This window comes from Sphaerodactylus townsendi, linkage group LG02 (genome assembly GCF_021028975.2).
Source record: "Sphaerodactylus townsendi isolate TG3544 linkage group LG02, MPM_Stown_v2.3, whole genome shotgun sequence".
Taxonomy (NCBI): Eukaryota; Metazoa; Chordata; class Lepidosauria; order Squamata; family Sphaerodactylidae; genus Sphaerodactylus; species Sphaerodactylus townsendi.
This window is the reverse complement of record NC_059426.1, coordinates 141,009,411-141,033,079: the sequence shown is the minus strand read 5'-3', so window position 1 is coordinate 141,033,079 and position 23,669 is coordinate 141,009,411. Positions and strand designations below refer to the sequence as shown.

General features: G+C 43.0%; 1 protein-coding gene across 1 annotated transcript; it reads left to right on the top strand.

The window, feature by feature from the left end:
* The first annotated feature begins 1,724 nt into the window (after positions 1–1,724).
* On the top strand, positions 1,725–23,271 carry FBXO33 (F-box protein 33). Its single transcript, XM_048485790.1, has 4 exons — positions 1,725–2,371; positions 16,680–16,790; positions 20,033–20,718; positions 21,286–23,271. Exons 1-4 carry the CDS (start codon positions 1,740–1,742, stop codon positions 21,555–21,557), a joined length of 1,701 nt encoding a protein of 566 aa, XP_048341747.1. The 5' UTR covers positions 1,725–1,739; the 3' UTR covers positions 21,558–23,271.
* Positions 23,272–23,669: the final 398 nt, after the last annotated feature.

Genomic DNA, 23,669 nt, shown 5'->3' with positions numbered 1-23,669 from the left:
CACGGCCGTACAACCGAAAAACCACAACACCCTAGTAGTGATTCCAGCCGCGAAAGCCTTCGACAATACAGTCTCTTTTTGTTTTCTCTGAAATTATAATAGCCTCTTCTCCCAAAGCCAGTAGGATTCAAACGCTCCAGAAAATTGTGTGTGTAAAGTGCCATCAAGTCGCAGTAAAGTTATGGCAACCCAGTAGGTTATAAAGGCAAGGGACTAACGGAGGCGGTCTATCATTGCTTTCCTCTTCATAGCGACCCTGGTTATTCCTTGCTGATCTGGCCTCGCCCATCCAAATAGTAACAAATGCCGACCCTACCTAGAGATCAGGCTAATCTGGTGACATGACTCTGGCCAAGTCAGCCCAGCTCCTGCCATTTTTATATTGTTTTGTTACTGATGCCCTTCTCATTCTTTCAGCCCGAGAAAGAGAGTTATCAAGTCAACAATGTTATCTGCCGTTTGGAATGTGTATGTCTGGTGAAACTGTCTTTGCTTTCCTCCCCCATCTCTCCCTGCTCCTAGCTCCTTCTTCTCTGGGGATTGCATGAGTAGGGGGTGTGTGTGTGTGACGTATTTCTGCTGGGAACATATAATCTGTTGCTTGTAAGGATCTGACCACCTCAGACAATAACGTTATTAGCTTTCCTATGCTTGCCATCAATAAAACAACAATTGTAAAGTACTGATTCCTTTCTTTGAGCAAGACTGGGGTTGTGACACCTGGACCATCCAAGTTTGTAAGATTTTATTAAATCAACAACCACTGCATATCTATGCACATGTGCTAAAGAGCCAGTCCTTTCAAATTCAGGGTGACTTCTGAGTAAATGTGCACAACATTTAGCATTTCAAGGCATCACTAGAATTATTGTTGTAGATCTTTGCTGCAATGTCAGGAGCCAATTGGACTGTTCCTTTGCTGCAATGGATAGAACTATGAAGATTCTAGTTGCAGATTTTCTAAAATAAATATGGTGAATATTTGTTATAACATTTTCTGGCAACAAATAAGGTTGCAAAGGGGCAAGAATCACTTCTGGGAACACCATATTGAAGTAGATTAGTCCTATTGACCTTGGGCGCCCTTTACAACTTGCCTATGCATAATTCTGAAGTGACTCCTACTTTTTACACACTGGAACCACTGCAAGATGATGCTCCCATTTTCTTCTCAAAGCTAAAGAACTCCTCTGAAGCGGGAATAACCGTAGACTCGTACTGACACAACGACTGTTTTTATTCCCATTCTCAAATTGTCATTTACTCCTCCCTAAATCAATCCATTGGTGTGTTTTTTTAATGTCCTCCAATGAGAGGGACAGCACGCATCCGCCGAACATGGAAAGATACAGTATCCTTCCCCACTTTTCTTTTTGTAGAAGTTGCTTATGGAGGCGACACTAGGCAATGAGTCAAGTCTTTAACTTTATTATTTTCTTACACAGCAAATGCGGTAGAAACTTCCCATCCCTCCTGCCGCAGGTGAAAGCGTTGCAGATAAATTTCTGCTGGCTTCACTAGATGATGGCGAACGCCGTCCTCCCAAGACAAAGGCTCCTCCTGAGACGTGTCCCGTCATAGTAGCAACGCCGCCTTTTCCTTTGCTGAGTCACAGGCGCACGGTTCTGGCTCCCTCCCCCCCTCCGTCCCCGTACGTTTGGTTCGTTCCTCAGCCTACTAGGACGTTCCGTTCCCTCCTGCCGGCCTCCCCCCTCCCTCCCTGCAACCCCAGAAGCCCGATGGTCCGCCCCAGACTCCCCCGCGGCGGGCGGCGGGTGGTTGGCTCCTCCAGTAGCCGAGCGGCGCGCGGTCCCGCCCCGCCTCCCTCCGCCTTGTCATCCTGGATGTTGTTGTTTTTGTCGCAGGCGCGGAGGCCGAGGCCGGGGCCGGGCTTGGGGCTGAGCCCGCCGGGGCCGGCGATGTCGTCGGTGTGCGGGGGGCCGGTGGGCGCCGGCTCCCTGCCCAGCGAGCTGGTGGTGCACATCTTCTCGTTCCTGGCGGCGCCGGACCGGCTGCGGGCGTCGGCCGCCTGCTCGCACTGGCGCGAGTGCCTCTTCTACCCGGCCTTGTGGCCCCGGCTGCGGCTCAGCCTGCGCGTCTGCCCGGCCGAGCGCCCCCGCCTCGACTTCCTCATGCGCAAGTGCGGCTGGTTCGTGCGCGAGCTCCGCGTCCAGTTCGCCGCCGACAACTATCCCAGCGGCGGAGGCGGCGGGAGCGCCGGCGCGGTCTGCGAGGAAGCCACGGCGGTGGCGGTGGCAGCGGTGGCGGCTGCGGCGGACGGGGAAGCGCCCCTTTGCCCTCGTTGGCTGGAGTTGCTGAGGACCTACCTGGAGCTCGTGCTGTGCGTGTTGAGCAGCGTCCGGAACAACAGGTAGGAGGAACGTGGGAACGCGGCGCTCCGCTGCCCGGGGAGGAGGGAGAGCGAGGCAGCTTGCATCACCCCCCCACCCCCGGCCGCCTTTTCGTCCTTCCTTCTCTTGCAAGGTTGCAGTGCTGCGTAACTGGGTGGCGTTCGATGTTGGGGGGATGCCCCACCTGTTGAATTGTTGCTTGGCTTGCAGCTGTTAGAAACACCGGAGCTGGGGGGTGGGGGGGGTGGGCTGATGTGAAAACGATGTGCAGAAGGTACACATTGTAAAAAGTAATAGTATTACAGTGGGAAGGATCAATGTTGAGGGAAGATTCCTGGACATGTGAAATTTACTTCATTCCATTGTTTATACCAAGCTGAACCATTGGTCTTTGCAGCACAGTCAGGAATGATCTGGCCCTTTAACTTACTGGGCAAGTTGCTGTACTGGAGGGCCACTGGTGACTACGAGGAAGCTGGGCCAAGGTGCTCTTGTAAATGCAGGCAGTGTTGCAGGGCTTGATTGGCTGAAGCCCAGGCCATTATGATGCTTGTTACAGGTTTAGCATCTCTCCTTGGGTGTGCTGATTTCATTGCTGCAATGTCACCTAAGTGGCCCTTCCAGGCCCTTCCTACACCCCTGCTTAGCATGCTTCTGGGTTTCTTTAATGCCTGCATTGTCTCCTACTCTTGGTGTTTGTGCTAGCACTTGGTCTCCTAGGTCTTGGGGGTAAAATACATTTCCTGAGCTACTGCCTCTAACCTCATTGAACCTGATTGTCTTTGGTTTTTCCAGACCTAGAGCCAGCTTTTAGTTCATAGGTGGCAATATGGAACTCACTGGACTGCAAGTCTGTGTGACAGGAGTGGAGCCAGAGTTATGATCTCACTCCTATGAAGACCAAAACATAGAGCAGTAAGCAAAAAAGGTGGAAATAGGAAACAAGTCTGGTATCAGGAGGTATACCATAGTGAGTAAAAAGCCAAAGGCTTGAGCTGTGGAGTAATCTTCTCCATCACAGACTGACCTTAGTTTGCTGTTCCCCTCACCAGTCTCACAAAGAGAGTCAGGACATAGAATCATAGAGTTGGAGGAGACCACAAGGGCCATCAAGTCCAACCCCCTGCCATGCAGGAACACACAATCAAAGCACTCCTGACATATGATCATCCAACTTCTGTTTGAAAGCCTCCAAAGGAGACTCCACCACTCCCCAAGGCAGTGAATTCCACTGTTGAACAGCCCTGACAGGCAGAAAGTTCTTCCTAATGTTTAAGTGAAATCTCTTTTCCTGCTAAACATGAGATGCTCTTGCTCCCTATGCATACATTCTAGCAAGAAGTCTTCCCAAAAATCAGCCAAAAAAAGCTGTAGCTCTGTAGGGGCCTCTGACTCTACCTTCGCATTGCAAACCTGCTTTAACCTGAAGTGTTGTTAGGCATTAAGCCCGAGTCTTTCTACATGTACTGTAGGTGTTCCAAAAGTGAGCCACCACCCTTCTGGCTGTGCAAGCATTTCCCTCAGTGAACTGTTTTGGGAAGACTCTTCAAGTACTGTACTGAAGTCTAATCTGTTTGCTGAGGTGATCTTTGACGCAATAGAGTTGTATTTGTGAGATACTTCTGTCTTTGCTCATTCTTAGTTTCTCTTCATCAGGGGTTAGAATAAAAGCATACCTGTGGTTTTATGCTGCTAGATTTAATAACTAATGAGTGTGTGTGGTTATGTCACCTCAAAGTTTGTTCTATTTCTCAAGTAAAGGGTCTAACAGAATAGAATTCTCCCAAATAGAAAACATGGTGCATTTGTGATGTCAGCGCAGGGATTAGGGAGATCCTGTAAATTCTCGGCTATGATTTCCAGTTCTTTTTGGGTAGCTTACTTTCAGGAACTTCTTTTTAGTCTTCCCAAAAAGCATGATGCCTGTTTATTCAAATTGTGATCTCTGTTCCCTCCCATTTGTACTAATATAGGCTGCTCTGCAGGCACAAGAACTTCCATCCACAAAACATGGTTTTCCTGCCTCCAAGAAACAGGATTTCAGAGGGCATTTAGAACTGTTAATGGGGCTGGGGGGTTGTGCTCCACAGGCAGAAATCCTTGCATGCATGGAAACTTTAGACTATCACAGCTAGCCACGTACATGGCATTTTCAACAATTTCATGTTATGAAAGAGTGGACTCAAAGTAGAACATCCCTGCTCCTTTTCAAGGTCATGCAACAAGGGAATCTGATTTGAACAGTGATGTTCCAGAGCTGTGTACTTTTTCTTGACTTCTGTTTCTCTTACTTCTCTTAGTTTCATCATGGAATGAAACACCTTTTTCAGTAAAAGCTTGCGTGTTCCTCCCCTTCACTGTGCTCTTCTCTTTCCTAGATCCAGGTCTGCGCAACAGCGTCTGTGGCACTATAATTTTATTGTGGCACAGAGCACATGACTTAACTCATACCCAGTCTGGAAAACAAATGCTTAGGACTGTACTCTGTTTATATAAGACACATTTGGAAAAGGTACAGTGGGGTCAGGAAATATGTACTGGTGAATAGGAGATGAATTTATTCAGCAAGTCTGTAGTGCATTTATAACATGAAATTTGTCCTGCTATTGTCCCTTTGGTCATCTTGTAGGCAATATCCAGCTATCTGCTGGTTTTGTGAATGCTCCCCTGTATATTCCAACTTGTTTCAGAAATTTTCAGAGATCAGTACTTCCATCAGACAGCTGGTGAGTTTCCAATACCAGGATGTTTGTGGATTTTTACCATGATGTGACGGGAAAATGTAGTTTATTGGAGGAGGGAGAAAGTCATGCTGCTGCTAAGCATCTCTAGTGCTTTTCGAGTGTTCAAAGCACTTAATGATAGCGCAGGAACATATGATTAGTGGTGGTCTTTCTGTGTAGCAGTGCTTGAATGGTAATGGCTTGCTTCACCTCCAGTGTGTTCATGGCTAAGATCAAATGTGAAGAGGAGATTTCTGTATTATCAGCTCAATTTCTTAATCACTAGGGGCCATGTGGTTTGGGGAGGGATTCATGATCAGTAATTTGCTGTGGTTTATAGATCGGGGTAATAACACAGGTGAAAGATAGTTATTTTCTCTGATTTTTCACAATACAAGTGCACCAGGGGTTACTATTGTCTGTGTAAAAACAGCCTACTGGTACCCATATGGTACCTGTATGTTTTTCCCTTGCAGAGCAAATTGTAGTTGACAGAAAGGGTAAATGGAACAAAGGAAAAAGCATCCTTTCCCCTCATGACTGGTTTTCAGATCAGAAATTGCAGAGGCTTGATCCTCAGGTGCTCAGCTTTTGTCATGTGAATACATCCTGGCTGATACACTTCAGTGTTTCACTGTGAAAGTCCTCGTTCATGTTTGTGTCCCAAGGGCCAGTAAAGGGGGGGGGGCAGCTGTTGAGAAGGATGAACCACACACAGCCTGTTCTGGGAAAAATTAGACCACAGCATTTATTGACTGCAACTGCAGCAGCTCTGGTGCCACATGGGGACTTATCCCCATACCCATCTATTGTGTGATAATGGCTCCATTCTCCCAACCCACCTCCAGGGGAAAATGTGGATGGCAAACCTGAGATTGACCTGGTGTGGTTCCCCTACCACGTGGAGGAGAAAACCAGCCAACAGCCCCCAAACTGGGCATGTCACTGATTAGCCCCCACCCTCAGGACCCCTCATGGGGTCCTCTACAGGGGAGGTAGACATGTAGATTCAGCCTCCTCTCAATGGTATCCATCCCTATACCCAAACCACCAACCTTATAATGACAAAGTAGATGAAGCGAAAACTACATACAGAAGTATAACAAAATTGCAGTATAGCAATATCCAGAAATTTAATAACCATGGCACGGGGGGGGGGGGAGCTGCCACTAGAAACAGGGCACAACCTCGGCGGCATCTGGCCTGAAAAGGGGAAGGGGGCATGCCAACATGATGAACCCCACGCCACAGGTCTGCATGCCCCCTGTCTCTTTTGGCCACTGCCCCTGGTGAGGATGGCCAGAAGCCCGCATTGGACAATGCATCCCATTCCCAACCCTGACTCCCTGCCACTCCCAGAAGACTTCCTCTCCATGCCCTCCCCCCTGTCCCGTGCTGCAAATCACAGCCGCAGGGAGGTCAGGGGCAGGGCTTCACTTCTGCTGTCAGCTAACTAGGTGGCCTAGTGCTTAGGTTCCTTCTGTTTTGCTTATCTTTCTTGCCACTTCTGGAAAAAGCAGCAACTTGCTGCAAAACTAGTGGTTTTCCCATGTACAAGGGTGCTTGAAAGGAAGAAACTATAAACCTCCTATTTCTTCCCCCGTAGAAAACCACCAGAAAGGTGGTAGCAGAAGATAAGAAGTGGCAAACTCTTTGTCTGAGGAGGAGGAAGCATTTGGTTTGTAGAGTGTGGGCAGGGTGGGTATCTCTCCAGCAAATGCTCAAAGCTGTTGAGAAGCTGATCTTCAGCTTAATTCACTCTATTTCAATCATACCCCAGTCTTCCTCTAAAAGGTTTTTGATATAGATTGCAGGGCAAGTTCCCATCCACGCCTGACTGACTTAACTTCCTCAGTGGATTGGCTTCCATATGTGGATCCCCTTGTTAGATCATGGCAATAGGTACATTCTGAATACTCTGTATCTTATTCATGTAGTTTTTGAGTTCCATATAAATATGCAAGAAACTGAGCGCTGAAAAGAATAAAGGCAGTGAACCAAGTCCTTTGTAACTTTGAAAAGATTGTTTCTCTCCTATTTCTTCAGCTGAAGGTGACAAAGTACTGTGTATGCCATTAAAGGTTGAATTGAATTGAACTGACAAAGTACTGAACTAAATAGCTTTTGGATCTGTATATTTACATTCTTGACAGGTGTGAAAGTATTGTTTTGACTTCTGTGTGTGACTCTGATTGATAACTCTGGGCCACCTTTCTGAATCCCTTTACTTCAGATATGCACAAGCTCTGCAATTAAGATGCTAAACTGGGCCTTCCTGTCACTTCACTTTCTCTTTCCGTCTGCAGCTGCCTGCTGATTATCTGTGCTTCCCACATTTGGTTTCTGGGGAAATGTGCGTGTATATGACAGAAATTGCTTAGCAATGTCCACTTATTCTAGCACCTAATAAAACAGATTAAGTTTGGAAACGCCACACATACTAGCATGTTATCACATTGCAGTCAATAGGCTTCTGAAGTGACGTTAAAGATAAGACATTTATTTTTGTCATTGAACTTTGGGAACAAAAAAGGCTACACTAGAACTGCACTGGCTGATAAAGCTAGCAGCAATCACTTGTGGAGAGTGTTGGGATGTTCTGGCTCAGTGGAAAATTTCCATATCATCATACCTATTGTCTCAGGTTGAACTACGGCAGGCAAGCAAAACGTTCTTCACTAGGGGATAAGAGTTGAGAGGAAAAATAAAATTAAAGGCTAGATTCTCAGGTGGGTGATAGCCTGGCTGAAACTATCTCCAGAGAAGCTGTACATCCATCCTTACTTCTAAAAATGTGCATTCTGAAACTTTGATGCTTTAACAGCCAGGATGTTTTTGTTCAAAACAAGCAGCCTTGTAAAGATCTGAATGTTCTTGAAAAATGAACTGGTGCGACTAACTGTAATTAATCAAGACCTTGTCATAAATGGAGCCTAAGAAAACAAATTCCCATGCTTTTGAATTAAAATTTCAGCTCTGTTTTAAATTTCTGCAATCCAAAGCATATTGCATTGCTGATTTGATGCCTTATCCTGTTAATTCTATTGTCTTAGAATGTGTAATTTGCCTTGAATCTTAGTGAGAAGAACGTGTTGTGCATAGCTTTCAAATTGGTGGACATTTGGGGTAGGCCAGTAAAATTTTAATTGTTAACCTCAATGCTGCATGCCAATAAAGCTTTTATATTTCTTTCCATCCAACTTCTGTGACTGGTCATGACAAAATGGTACCTATTGTTACCATAGCATGTTTCTAGAGCTGTTTAATGTTTAATATTTTCTCCTGTGAGTATTCGTTTGTTTTTGTGATGATGAGAGTAGTTTCTCTCTGGTGTATAGCTTTGTATGGGATACAGAAATTGTGTTGCATGGAAACCGCAGTACATATGAATATGCAGTTGAAGGATGGCATTGTCTAGTTTTAAACTTTGTATCTGTGTTCTAACATTACACTGTCAAGGTCATCCTGATTTTTGTCACTGTTGCTTCAGCCACTCCCGATGATAAAAGTAAAACCAGACCACTGTAACATTATCTGAGCTTGAATGTGCTCGACAAAAGAGCATTTATTTGGGTAAAGTTGCAAATTAGACAGTAAAAACTCTTTCAGCAAAAAGTTCTGTTTGAGTAGGAGGCATAATTTCTGTTGGCTTCTCTGATCACTTGGACCCCTGCATGGAAGAATGTTATGGGTTTCCTTGCTTTTGAGTTTTAGTCCAGAGGGTTTTAACCTTGTCTGTGTGGTGTTGTCCGCTTAGCTGTTGATTCCTACTATATGCAAGCCAAGGAATAGGGAAATTTTGAATTGCACCTGAGTTACCTAGAGAGGTGAGCTCTGATAAAACTTTGGTTAAGTTTCACACTGGGAGAGTTGGAAGAACCCCTTTGGTTCTGCTCATGTGTGTTTGAGTGGAGATAATATTTGCCCTTGAACCCTTGATCAGCTGATGCCTCCTATTATCCACCTTGAGAGAAAGGCAGACTATTGATAATATGGATAAACAAATAAAATTAGTTGCTGAAAAGGAATTGACTCACATAGAGTATGTTACGCTTGAGCTCAGCCAAAAGGCCAAGAAGCGATGAAAAGGAATTATTAACCCTGAGTTGGGTGCATTAAAATTTTCTAGTCTTTGGAAGCTGTAGGACACAGGCTTGAATCTACCGGAGAAATTTTATGCATGTGAAAGAAGAGAGCTGCTGTGAAAACCTTCCAATAGATCCAAGCCATAATGTGGCGTAGGAGGTTAAGAGCTCATGTATCTAATCTGGAGGAACCGGGTTTGATTCCCAGCTCTGCCGCCTGAGCTGTGGAGGCTTATCTGGGGAATTCAGATTAGCCTGTGCACTCCCACACACGCCAGCTGGGTGACCTTGGGCTAGTCACAGCTCTTCGGAGCTCTCTCAGCCCCACCCACCTCACAGGGTGTTTGTTGTGAGGGGGGAAGGGCAAGGAGATTGTCAGCCCCTTTGAGTCTCCTGCAGGAGAGAAAGGGGGGATATAAATCCAAACTCTTCTCTTCTTCTTCTTCTATGCCATAGTTCTCTAACTGCAGAAATCGCAGGGGAAATGGGATCCACCCTAGCATGAGTAGGTCCTAATGCATTTCATTTAAAGAAGGGCACCAGACAAGAAGCCTCCAAAAGAGCCCAAGATGGATAGTTCAACTGAGAGGAACAATCCCAGTAATTGGTACAAGTTAATAAATATTCCCGATGATATAAACTAAAATCATGGAAACCAAATCCTCCTTCATTAAATGGGAGTTGCATCCTCTTTAAAGAAATCTAAGTCTCTGAAGAATCCCACATGAATTTTTGAAATAAAGCATTAATTTATTAATGTATCTGCAAAGTATATGGAAAGGAAGTGCATGTAAAATATATGTAATCCTGGGTATAATATTCATTTTAAGTGTATTTACTCTGTCCCCTGAAGACAAATTTAAGATTGCCCATGGGTGCTACTTAATTTCTCTCTTCTGTGTTAGTAGGAGTTAAATGTTCATGGTCTCATAAATAATGCCAAAAAGAGATTCAACATCTAACTTTCAGCTCATGGAGCTCCCACCACCACTTTGGGTACTACTGACACATGGTTGTTGACAAGAAGAATTTCCCATCAACTGGGTGAAAACATGATGTAGTACTTGATGCTAGATCAGGGGTGTCCAACTCTGGCGCTTCTGATGTTCATGGAGTACAATTCCCATCAGCCCCTGCTAGATGGCATAGATCTGCACAGCATGAGCTATAGTTTGTTTCAGAAAAAGGTGTTAGTAGGGTTGTATGTTCATCTGCCACAGAACTCAACATGCCAGACTTTCTTTATTGTAGAATGCTCCACCTGGGTCCTAGTGCCTACCTAGCCCTGTTCCCCCTCCCCATCTGTTTGAAAGTAAGAATACATTTTGGCATTCAGCTCTCGTATTAAAGTACCAGGTTTAATAATGGTTTTGACAAAGGCAGTGTGTAAAAATGGTAATTCTCATATTAGTTTGGGACTGTATTCTAATGTAGAAGCATACTATTTTCTCAACTTCTGCACTCCAACTGACCGTACTATATTGTTCCACAGAAAGATGATAGTTTAGTCAGTTGAGGTGAAGTGGTTGAGAAACTTACATGCTTCCACATTAGAATGTAGTCCCGAATGAATATGAGAATTATCATTCATTTTTACAAGCTACCTTTGTCAAAACCGTTATTTTGTGCATTACTGAACATGGTACTTTGATATATTTTTATTTTCACACTTTTAAACGGTTGGGGGAGCAGGGTTAAATAGGCACTAGGACCTAGTCACAGCATTATACAACAGAGAAGGTCCAGCATTCTTTGTTCTGTGGCAGAGGAATATACATCATCTTTCTGTGGAACAGAATATAAATTTTTTTTTCTGAGACAGAATATAATTTGCCTTGAATTGTCTGTGGAATAGATGCCTTCAGATAATTTGAGTGAACCAGTCAAGGCAGAGGAGAAGGTTCACTGGTCATCAAATCACTCTGTTCCCAAACATGATCCCAAATTATTTGCTGACCTGCATAGTACCGGTATAACCACTGTATTTCCTCTCTGGTCATGAAAGCTTTTCATTTCCCAAGAACTCGCATTTCCTGCATGTGGCTTGCATAACTTGCTGTTCTGTGAAAATAAACAATATGTGAATTTTCAGATTGTACTCCAAAAGCGGAATAACATTTTTATATAATTCCCTTCTTAATCTACTTGGAACTGCAGCTCAGATTCGTAAATACCCAGTTACTTATTTCTGAGCTTAATTATGGTTTGATACTTGTAGAACCGTAAAGGTAAAAAGAAAGGAGAAAGCAGGAGTGAGCAATTCAAAAAGTCCCATTGAATTTCCTGAACATTGTCTCCTGTCTGAATTTCAGAATTTGAGGTTTTTCTATCGTAAGAACTGCTAAAGGAAGTAAGAGGACTCTGTTTCCCTTATGCCTGTGTTAAGTTCTTAGACATATTCACTGATGTCACAATTTCTGCTTGGAATCTGTTCACACTTTTGCATTATAGGCTCATGTATGAACCAAGGTCAGGGAGGGATGACAATTGGAGCAGTGTTTATTTGGTATTCTCAGGGAGGGAGGGGAAGGGTTATGTAAACCATGTACTGAAGAATTAAATAGCATCATCTTCTCTTTCTCTCTGAGGTATGTACATAAATGGGGCTAGCAAGGACCCCAGCCAGTTGTCTGGTTTCAAAAACAAAACCACTATACATGTAATACCCTTTATTATGACCAACCAAGTGGACACAAAGCACTGTGCAAACTTTTCGAGTTCTCTAGATCTCTTCATCAGGTTGGATTTTCAAAATAAAGAAGAGGGGAAGGAGGAATGTTTCTGTCCATGATTTTTGTTGGGATTCACACAGACTTTCTTTTTTACCTCAGCTTTTCCTTTCCCCCCCTCTTCATAGAGAATTTAAATTTGAAAGGGTCACAATGTTGTTAGTAAGGTGCCACTGGACTTTTGTAATATAATTTTAAGGACATTTCTGTATCCCTGTGCTTAGTGCCTGGTGGACAAGTATATAAATGGCTGTCAGGTTACACACTGGTTTCCATGAGCAGGAAAAAATAAATGGTGCCTCTCCATTGAAATGACAAAAGCCAGCAATTTTCCTTGTATCTCCTTGGCACCAGGCAAGATGCACATCTCCCTTGAAGGTGAAAGCAGAACTACGTGATAGTCATCTTAACAGTTTTCAAGATAAATGTAAGGTGATGTAAGAGTTACAGAGTCAATTAAAGACAGATGGGGTAGTTCTACCTCTGTATAATGTCAAGCTTGTCTCTGTACCTGGGCCAGCTCTTAACTGTAATAAAGGCTGAATCCTTTGTTTGTATGCAGGGCTTGTAGAATTTCCTTTTCCACAGGAAAAAGTACCTCCCTGCTTCTCATGCTTGAATTAACAGTGCAGTGGTTCTCTTGCTCTTGGGTTCTAATAGGTGTAGTGGATGCTCTTATGATGGCGGCGGCAGGGGGAATGCAGAACACATGCTACAGTTCTGGAGTCACCATGAGAAACAGATTGTGGGGAAATGTAAAAGCCCAAAATGCAAAGAACACTGTATGGCTGTAATGCATGACCATTATTTAATTGTGTCTGTGACATACATTCAGGATAATTAATGTTTTAATTTTTATCATACTTTTAAAGAAAGGTAATAAGTATAATTAGAATGTATTGTCGAAGGCTTTTGCGACCAGATTCAACTGGTTGTGGTGGCTTTCCTGGGTTGTGTGGCTGTGGTCTGTGACTTCTCTCTGTGATACACCTCTGAAGATGCCAGCCACAGCCACAGATGCAGGCGAAACATTGGGAATAAGATCCACCAAACCACGGTCCCACAGCCCGGAGAACCCACCACAACCAGTATAATTAGAATGTTTACACGCCACTGGATTGGACCCCATGAATTCCTGATACAGGTCTCTCTGCCTTCTCCTTGAATCCTCTGGAAACTGCTTCAAAGGTTTTGGGGTGCTTTGGATGCATCGTTATGGCACTGCAGCTCTAGAGATAGTTGGCAGGTCACCTCCTGTTTTAGCATAAACTGAATAAGAGGTCATGCAAGAAATTGACATATTTGTACTTCTGTTGATTTAAACTTGTTACTGCAGCACTGTATGCCATGCATTCTTGAATGGAATGGTTGAAATCCAGTTTAAAAATGAGTGCTTTCTTTTTGCATCTCAATCAGTTAATCTTCCAAGAAACAGCAAAATGATTGTGCACAAATTGTCTTCATGGGTCATGGCATCATAAGAGACCCAGAGCTGCTTCCACTCTAGTTCTTTTCTCCCTTGCAACTTTTAGCACAGACATGGCATGGTGTGATGTCATCATCACACAGCATGTCTCCTTACCAGCCAATGATTTGAAGCAGCAGCAGAGAAATGCACAATGCAGAGGTGTTACATCATGCTGTGTGTGTATTGGATGCTATGAAAAAGAGGCTTGGAGTGACAGCTGATCTGGATCATTTGTGTCGTCTAGTTTGGCCCTAAACGCTGCTATGTGTATAGATTATGCAACTGCACATAACTTTTCAAATGACAGAGCTTTTTTTCTTTTTGGAATCAACAGTACCTGAGGGAAGGCATGCCAAGCTGCAAAACTAAAAATAGTGGCACTGCTTGGTGTTCTCAGGCACTAACTGCTGCTTCTAATTAAAATGTTTGCATTATTGCAGCCTGATTTTTTGTTTAAGCAGAGCATATAGATGTGATATGAAAACTGGCTTCTTAGAAAGTCTTTGGGGAACAGTTTCTGTTTGTGTTACATTGACAGTAAATTTTACGCTGAAAAATGACAAAATATAAATTCGCTTGAGGGAAGAAATTAGCTGCATGTGCGTAGACTTCAGGTAGATCAGGTACAACAGTTCTTTAGAACTGCTAGTTGTGAGTGGCTACAGTCTACTGAATTAGGTTAGTACTAAAAGATAGGTTACTTGCTGCTAAGGTCAAGTCACACTTTCAACTAGAAGATGCTATTTAATTTCAAGCCTGTGGCTAGCATTGACTTTAAGCAACTTGGCAGGGAAGTTTTGGTGTACAGAAATAAATTGTGCTACAAACCAGTCTTTCTCAAACTGTGGCCCCTGGGAATCAAATGAAGGTATTCTAGGAGATCTGCAAGTCTTTTGGAAGGATAGAGGGTGAGTCCTTATTGTGCCTCCTGGTTAACATGAAAACATGTCGCTGGCCTCTTTATAGAAGTTATTAACTAATAATTTCTTCCTATCCCTATTACTTTAGTCCCTTCCAGCCTAGGAGTGAGTGATTAGAACCTGGGTCGGAGCTTTTTTAGTTGTGGACCTGTAGAATCAGCTTCCTTTTGAGACCTGACCTTGTAGGCCACGTACAGATGGCAAATATGTATTTTTCTGGAACTTGCTGTTAAATGTAGCTGATACGTGTCTCACTGTATTATTCTGAGAACAGGAGCCTCCAGGCTGCATACACAACTCACACTTGCTTTTCAGAAGCAGCTCTCTGGCCAGTGGTGTGTGAAGGTGAGGAGGGAGAAGGAAGGTACACAAATTAAAAACAGATTGAGGAGTTACTAGACTTGGATAATAGGTGCTACGGAAGACTGACATAAATATGTATGGGCAGAAGGTCCTTTTAAAGAAATAATTTTCTTATAAATTTGCGACAAATTGTTAAGGTAAAACCAGGAGATGATTTCAGGTGGAGAAATGGATGGGTGAAAAACAGCTTAGAAGGAGAGACTTGAGCAGGCTTCTGAAAACCTAGAATGTTATATGTGACAAAGTAGTACACACTTAAATAGTTAAACACTGCTTTCCGATGAAACATCAGTATAGCCTGCTGTAGTCGTACCCACGAGGTCCCAGGGAAGAGACGAGGTCCCAGGGAAGAGACGACACGCGGAGATTTCATCTGGTGGAGAGAGCCAGCAAGCAGGAAGTGCGGGATCCCGTGATCCTGGCAACTCTGCTGTGCGCTCGCCCCTCACACCTTTTATTAGGATTTCAATGGGGGCGTGTAAAAGGGGTCGGGCAGGCGGGAGAACGGGAGAGCGGGAGATCATCATGTGATGCATGATCTCATCGGGCTGCTACGTGCGGGAGGAAGCATCCATGTCTGGGCCTAATCTTCACCTGAGGGCAGGAGCCTTTGTGTCCCTTTGTGTGGGACACCTGGTGACCGCGAGTCAGGCAGTTCATGACCCGTGACTCATGGGGGAGCGGGGGTTGGGGGAGCGTGTGCGCCCGGAAGGCCGTAGCCGGCACCGGCATGCCTAGTGCTCCTTCTACGGTTCTGCCGGGTTCGCGGGCTCACCCCTACAGCCTGCATCTCAAAGTTTGGGGTTTTTTGCAGTAGAACCATATTTTGGTGTTGGATGCCTTCCTTTATGCTTCATAGCCTTCCTCATAGATGTTAGTCCATGTCACTGAAAATTATCTAGACAAATTATTATTATTTGTTTCTTTTTGTTTGTTTTGTCTCTGCAGTGATCTTGACCACTATTGTCAATTTATATATTCCTAATTGGAAAGAATCATGTTCAGGAATATCTGAATAAAGATTGTTCAGAGCATTGTGTGTATAATAGGAAAGATACATGTGTAAAAATCACATGTGTAAAAATCACAAGATGACACAACTTTGGTGAAAACCTACCAAAACAACCTGGAACACAGAAGAAGGTCACATCTTATTGGTCTCAATAGGATTACTGTACCGCATTATAGAGTAGTGAGGAACGAGGCAAGTCTTCTGGAATTTTGTCCCTAGTCAAGATCACCTTTTAAGTCCACTTTAGAGTCCCTGCCTTGTGTCACCTTTGAAAACGGGCTTCAGAAAGAAAGCTGTTTAGACAGCGCTCTGTATTCTGACCATTGCATGTGAACAGTTTGTCTACCAGGAGAAATAGAAAACAAGGTCATATTCATTGGGACATCTTTTGTCAAAAGGTTGGGTCCTGTCTAAATTCTATGTGTGGAAGCACAACTCCGCCTTCCCCACTCCAGATAAAATGCCCTCACCTGAAATACTGTGGGGTGAGAAAGGTAAGGAAAGTTGTAGGGCTACTGCATGGGATAGAGAATAAGCAAAAATTATGTCCTCCCTTGCATACACAGATCTCTTCCTCAGGATCCAGCCCTCCAGTTTTCCCCCAGCCTCTACACACCATGTAGTCCACACAGTGGTTGTGTTTTGATGTGGATTTTGTTACCAATTTAAGCAAATGTCTCACCACTACTTTTATAGACCTTGCATAATTTATTAGTATGTTTATTAACTATACTGAGAACCAATAATATTTTTTCTAACCATCTTATAGATTGTTGGGAAGCATTCACTGTTTTAGATTCTAAATACTAGATTCTATTGGTGCTTTTGGCAGATTACAGCTCAGTTATAAAGCAAGTTAAGCTTAAGTTTTATTTGGTCATTTATGTGCTAAAACAGGCAAATTTACCGGTAGGTCCTATGTACTAGAAGGTTTGATAGTAACTATGTTTGTAATGGCTTTTATTAAAGGATGTAGATGCCTTCCAATAAACTGCCCTTCAGACTTAACTCAAGTTTTCTTCCAACAGGAATCTCCAGAAATTAAGTCTTTTTGGTGATATAAGCATTCTACAACAACATGGAAGTATATCGAATACATACCTCAGCAAGGTGGATCCAGATGGCAAAAAGATTAAACAGTGAGTTTTCAATGAGTGGTATTGAATTTAAAACCGTTTACTATTTTACTTGACATAAACGAAATTGTTAATGCTTTAGCTGAATAGAAATAGAATAGAATCCACAGGATTCTGTCTTTTGTAGACACAGAGTGGCCTGGGTTGAACAGAATTGTTTTGATGGCACCCCTTGTGTACTTATTTGTCACATTTTCTTTTGCAAACCATGCGACTCCTTTCTTTTTGCAATTGTTCTAAAACATAAACTGTTTGCAAGAGGTGGGAGACTGGTGTTTTGCAGGATGGAAACTTTTGTTCTAGAAGACTATTGGAGGGGGGATCAAAGGCCATTTCGTTCAGCCCACTGCTGCAGCAAGATGACTCATCTGTCTAGTTCATTTTTATCTTACTCTTACTCCAAGGAACTCAGGGCAGCGTACAGTTCTCCCTTCCCCGTTTTATTCTCAGAACAACACTGTGATCATCCATCAGGCTTCATGGCAGGATGCAGTTTTGAGCCTGGGTCTCCCAGATCTTAGTCTAGGGGTGGCCAACCTATGGTGCTCCAGGTGTTCATGGACTACAATTCCCATCAGCCCCTGCCAGCATGACCAATTGGCCATGCTGGCAGGGGCTAATGGGAATTGTAGTCCATGAACATCTGGAGCACCATAGGTTGGCCACCCCTGTCTTAGTCAAATATTTTGGCCACCAAACAGCACAGCCAGTTATGAGCCAGTCTATTAGCTCCCCACTCATAAACTATTCCACAGTGTGAAAAAAAGCAAATGTTTCCTTGATGCAAAAAGACTGATCTAGAAGACTGTAAATAGACTTTCATGCGTCCTGCCAATATTTGCTTAAATCTCAGTATTCATCCCTCCCTACTAAATTTATTTTTATTTTATTAAATTTCTATCCTGCCCTCCCTGACTGAAGTCGGGCTCAGGGAGGCCTACAAACAATTAAACAATCTTACTAACACATAAATGTTCTATGCCTATTTTAAGGATAGGCATAGTATGTTTATGTGTTAGTAAGGTTGTTTAATTTTTTGTTTTACACACTAAAGCACAAGATGGCCATAAACAAATTTAAGCCTATGAAAACCATCTTGCTCAGCTCAGGTGTAACTCTCCTTAAAGCTATCTGAGCATGGGCCAAGTTCAAGAAGGGGCAATGCATAATAAGCATGCACTGACTGTTGTAGGGAGTCTAGCTGATGACATCAGGACCCACAAGTGACCTTAGCCAAAGCCCTTGCTAACATCTCTGTCTTACAGGCCCTGTTGAACTGTTTAAAGTCCTGCTGGGCCCTAGTGTCAGCTGACAGAGTTCCACTAGGCTGCAGTCAGAGCAGAAAAAGCCCTGGCTCTGGTCAAGGCCAGTCACACATCTCTGGGGTCAGAGACCTTCAGAAGGTTCTTATCAGAGGACTGAAGTCTCCTCTGTGGGCAATATGGGGTAATGCAGTTCTGCAGGTGCAATGGTCCCAGACCACTAAGGACCTTAAAGGTTATAACCAAAACCTTGAACCTAATTTGGAATTCCACTGGCAACTAGTGCAGTTATCAAAATGTAGGTGTTATATGCTCTCTCACTGATGTTCCTGTGAGGAGTCCAGCAGCTGCATTCTAGACCAGTTCTAGTTTCCAGGTCAGTCTCAAAGGCAGGTGCAAGTAGAGCAAGATTCAGTAGTCTAGCCTGGATCGTTGAATGGATCACTGTGGCTAAGCCAGGGCAGGATAAGTAGGAGTTAGCTGCCTCGCCTGTCAATGGCAATCCTTGCTGTATTGGTGATCTGGGCCTCGATAGAAAGGGAGGACTCCAAGGTCACCCCCAGGTTTTTAACAAAAAATGTGACTGGATGTAATGCCACATCACCTCAGCAGACCACCCTGACACAGACACAGGACCTCTTTTGAAACCAACCAGACATAGCCTCCAGACACTGTGCCAAGACATCTGGGGTGGCTGACTGCCGGCCATTCATCAACAGAACAAGCTGAGCATCATCAGCACATTGGTGACAACTCAGCCCAAAGGTGGATGCATCACATTACGAATCAGAGTTGAGCCTGTCTATCTAGGGGTCACTAACTTTGACACTTGAGGATTTGCCTAGGAGCACAATTGAATTGGGGCTTAAGCTTTAAACTTCAAATGGGTTCTTAACTATAGAGAGTCACATGTATTTTAACTACTTGATTGTGGCATACTGAAGTCTATAGAATTTTAAAAATTGTGCTAGTTCAGATTAAAGCTGCCCCTTCATCCCATTGCTCTTTGTGAAGCATTCCCTCACTTCTCACCTGAATTTTTAGAAAAGCCCCCCTAACAGAGGAGAGAGAATTCTGAACTGCTGGGGGAGGAGAGAGAGATGTAGTAGAAAAGGAAAGGCAGAAAATATTTTTTCTGCAAACTTCCTTGGTTCAGGATTCAGTCCACTGTTATAATCCATCTCAGAACAAACAGCATGGAGTGATGGGAACTGTAGTCCATAACATCTTGAGGGCCGCAAGTTTGACATCTGTGGCATAGATAGATCTTTCCTCACCTCGAATGTTGCTTTCAAGTTCAGTTTTAAATTGAGTGACAGTCCCATGTGATTAACATATTTATTTACAGTTCCTGTGGTTACATATGCAAGCAGGGTCATATTATGTTTTCATTAGTGTGAATTTAACCCCTCTTATGCTGTGTTTTGTGTGAATCAGACATAATTTTTACTGTGTGCATCTAATTTATATTACGTTCCAAATTTCTGAATCAGAGAATGAGTATGAATGATATGAAGTCCATAATGCAGCAGTGACTTCCAGCAGTTGAGAATAGTCAGTCTGAGCAGGTTCTGATTAAAAAATTATGGTAATAAGCCATCTTGTACATTTTATCATTTGGTGGTTCAGTTTGAAATGGGTAAAATGGATTTTCTCTTCCACTTGTTCAAAAATAAAAATGGAGGAAAAGAATAGTGTTGTTGAAGGCAAGCTGCTTGTTCTTGATGGAAGAACCAAGTAGTGGGATTTCGCCCTCTTTACTGCATCTCACCTATCCAAATTGTTTTTCCACCAAGCTCTGGAATCGGAAGGGACTGCGGGGAGGACGGGAAAGTGGGAAAGATACGTGATCATCCGTAGGTGTACTGCTGGATCCAGTTCCATTATGTATCTGTTAAATTAGGTTCTGAGTTTTAACAAAATGGTGCCGTGACAGTTGAATTTGTATTTAATGGGATTTTTGTTGATTGTGTTCTATTGCAGAATACAGCAGCTGTTTGAAGAAATATTAGGTAACAGTAGGCAACTGAAATGGCTGTCATGTGGGTTCATGCTGCAAATTGTAACCCCCACATCACTGTCATCTCTCTCAAATCCCATCGCCAACACCATGGAACACCTGAGTTTACTGGACAACCACATCCCTGGTAATACCACTCTTATCACTGCAGTTGAATTGGAGCGCTTTGTCGGTCTCCGCTCACTCGCCTTGGATTTCTGTGATTTTACAGCAGAAATGGCAAGAGTCTTGGCTGATAATAACCATGTGCCTTTATATCGACTGTCTCTTCTGGTCCACAATATTTCTGTAATGCACAAGTCCTTGGAAAACATGCCAGAAGATGAGGATTGGAAGGCACTGACACGCAACAGCACTAATCTTCGGGTCTATATAATGGCTTTTGATATCAAGAGTGATGATATGTTAAGGATTCTTAAGCCCAGTATCCCACTGGAGAGGATTCACTTTGACAGCTACATCACTTGTGTTTCAGGAGCAGTTGTTGATCTCATATCTAGGCAGTATGATAAGTTCCTCACTCACTTCATACTAATGAATGATGTGATAGATACTTCTGGCTTCCCAGATCTCAGCGACAACCGAACCGAAGACCCTCTGGTTTTGTTGGCCTGGAGATGCACAAGGCTGTCCCTTCTGGCAGTGCACGGTAGGCAAATGACATAGGTGAACAACTCCAACTGTTTAGAAACTAATGGGGGAGTATGTGAATACATGTGCAAAGTGAGGTAGCCTGTGACCTGATTGTTGGAAAAATCATTGTACACAAGCACCAGGTGTGTGTTTTGCGAGACAGCCGGATCTCCACTGTTTGAATGTCCTTACTCAAGTCATGCATTACTGATTCCTTTGCAGCCATTAACCCGTGTGTGTGGGGGTGTGTGTGTGTGTGTGTGTGTGGGGGGGGGGGGGGTTGAAGATCACTGGCTGCTTTAACTCTCATGCAGAATGGCTTTTGTCTAAAATGTTAAATGCTGGTGTATACAAGGAGTCAAGTGTTCCACTACTCAGAAGTGTTGTAGGGGAAAGGGAGGGGGAAAACAGCCACACAAAATAGTAAAAAAATGTTTGTGTAGCACACTTATAATTTTTATAAGCCAAGAATGTAAACCAACCAATTACAGAAGCAGGTTCTTATGTGAAACTATCTGTGGGGTTGGTACGAGAGGGGAAAGAAATCTGAAGTTCAGCAACAGTGATGGCTTTTTTTTTTCAGGTTACACAGTTTGGGCTCACAACCTGATTGCAATTGCTCGTCTTCGTGGCTCTGATTTGAAAGTTCTTGAAGTCACAGAAGAAAGCATTGATTTTGACCAAGGTGAACTAGCCGATCAGGATGTGGATCCAGTACATAATCTCATTGAGCAGGTATCCCTTGGATTGGGTCGACCTTGGCACGCAGTCATGGACATAGAATTACTCAGTGTCTTTACTGAGCCAACTCGTCATTTTTACAGAGAAATGCAAAGCTTCAGTGAAGGCATTTAGCTCTCTTTATTTACAGTTCCTGTGGTTACATATGCAAGTAGGGTCCTATTATGTTTTCATTAGTGTGAATTTAACCCCTCTTGTGCTGTGTTTAATCAGTATTAGCTATATAGAATTATATGTATATTCTACTTCTTGATCAAAGAACGTAGTCGGGTATTGGTTTAGAAGCTGAAAGTGGCAACGCTTAGGGCTTTCACGGTTAATGGACTTGTCTTTAAAAAAAGAAAAACTCAGATGTGGCCGAAGGTTGTCTGAGGTTGCCGGCTAACTGTCTTGTTTGAACTGAGTAACTCTGCAACTTCACTAATTTTACCTGTTGTCGGAGTTCTTGTGCTTTGGGAGCCAAAAAGTTTACTATCCATAGCCCAGTGGATTTGAATGCAGTCATTGTCACGTTATCTGGTAGCATGCTACTTTAGGCTTAAAAGAAAATCAGACAACTATCCAATACCATTTACTGTAAACCTTTTGCTTTAGTTTCACATACAATATCTGAAGCATGAAATATTGCCACTCTGCAATCTCTTCCTTCAATATGAAACCGTAGTTTCTAGCACTGTATAGTTTCTTCAGATGTTGACCTGACTCTGGAGACTATAAGTTGTAGTTCCATTGTAAATGAATTGTAGCTTCTTTTTCTTGTGGTCTGTCAGCTTCTCCGTACAAGTTAGCTTTGGGCCCAGATTTAAAAGGAAATGTTAAAGTCTGTATGCTCCGATGGGGTAAAACCATAACAAGTTAGATATAAATTTATAAGTCTACTTTGCTTGCAAACAAACATTAGTCGTGAAATCCCTAGCAACTAAGTCACTGGATTTTCTCTGTCAGCGCCTGTGTCAGCTGCCAAAGAATAGATTAAAATGAAGAAGTGCCCACATGCTGGCAGGGGCAGGCCAATTTTTGGCCAGCCAGATACTGCTAGATTGTAATATATAAGGTCGAATTTCGACCTGTGGTACACAGCTGTGCTGTGGCTCAGTCAGCAACCTCAGAACTCTTAAACATGCACCTGTTTCACTGTGAATAGTGAATGTAAAGGAAGGAAAGGTAAACAGATACAAACCTTGTTCTATCACAGGTATGAGCTGCTATGATGCATGAAGAACATTCCATGAAGTATGTTTTAAAATCTTGTTATATCTGAGAGGCTTTAAAAGCCGATATAAACTGTTTCAGGGCAACCGCGGTACAGACGTGGTCTCTGTGAGACTTCCACCTGACCCAAGTTTTAAGTGGTACGAATGTTGTGCATTTAATGTTAAAGGACAGTCTGCAATAATAAAAGTTAAGTGGCCAACGTGGGTGCCCAGCAGTGCTGAGACCTGGCTGCCATATTGTAAGCTTTGGAAAACACAATTTATGCAACAGATGTCCAGATATGATTCTATTTATGGAAAAGTTTATATGTGTTTTACAAATGGTTTTACCATCTTATATTAAAATGACCTTTTGACAGGTGTGCGCTGTTTTGTCTCCAGTGAGCACATACCATGCGGATTTTATATGTACATCAGTAGAGTGAATCCACTGGCACAGTGTGTGTATATGCCAGATGTGGTGAGATTTTATCTTATAAATGTGATCAGACTTAAAAGTATCTCCTGACAGAAAATGTAAGGAAACCAGCTGAGTGTTTGACTTGATGACTGATGTTGTATGGTTTATGTTAAATGTATATTCTTTTAATCAATGAATAAAGCATTAAAATTGATGGCTGCAAAATATTTTATTATATCAACATGGTCATTTTAGCATCAGACAGATCATGCACGTAATTGTAAACAAACAGCTTGCTTTTTTTCTTAAGTGCAGCAAGCCTTGTAATCTGAAATGATCCACTGGTTTATTTTCTAATGCTGCATGAGCATTTTGGGATCCTGAGCAAAAGAGCAGACTAATCGGTGTAATTGCCATGTTGTTTATTTAAACTGGCAGATCTTGAAGTATAATATTCCACAGTAATTGCTTATATCAAAACCTGATGTTCTAAATCTAGGAAGTTGTTAATATTAATATCCTGTCCCCTTATTAAATGGACCAAACACATATTATACCATTTTATCTATTAATGAATTTTATATTGGTGCACATTCTACAGAGTTTTATGGT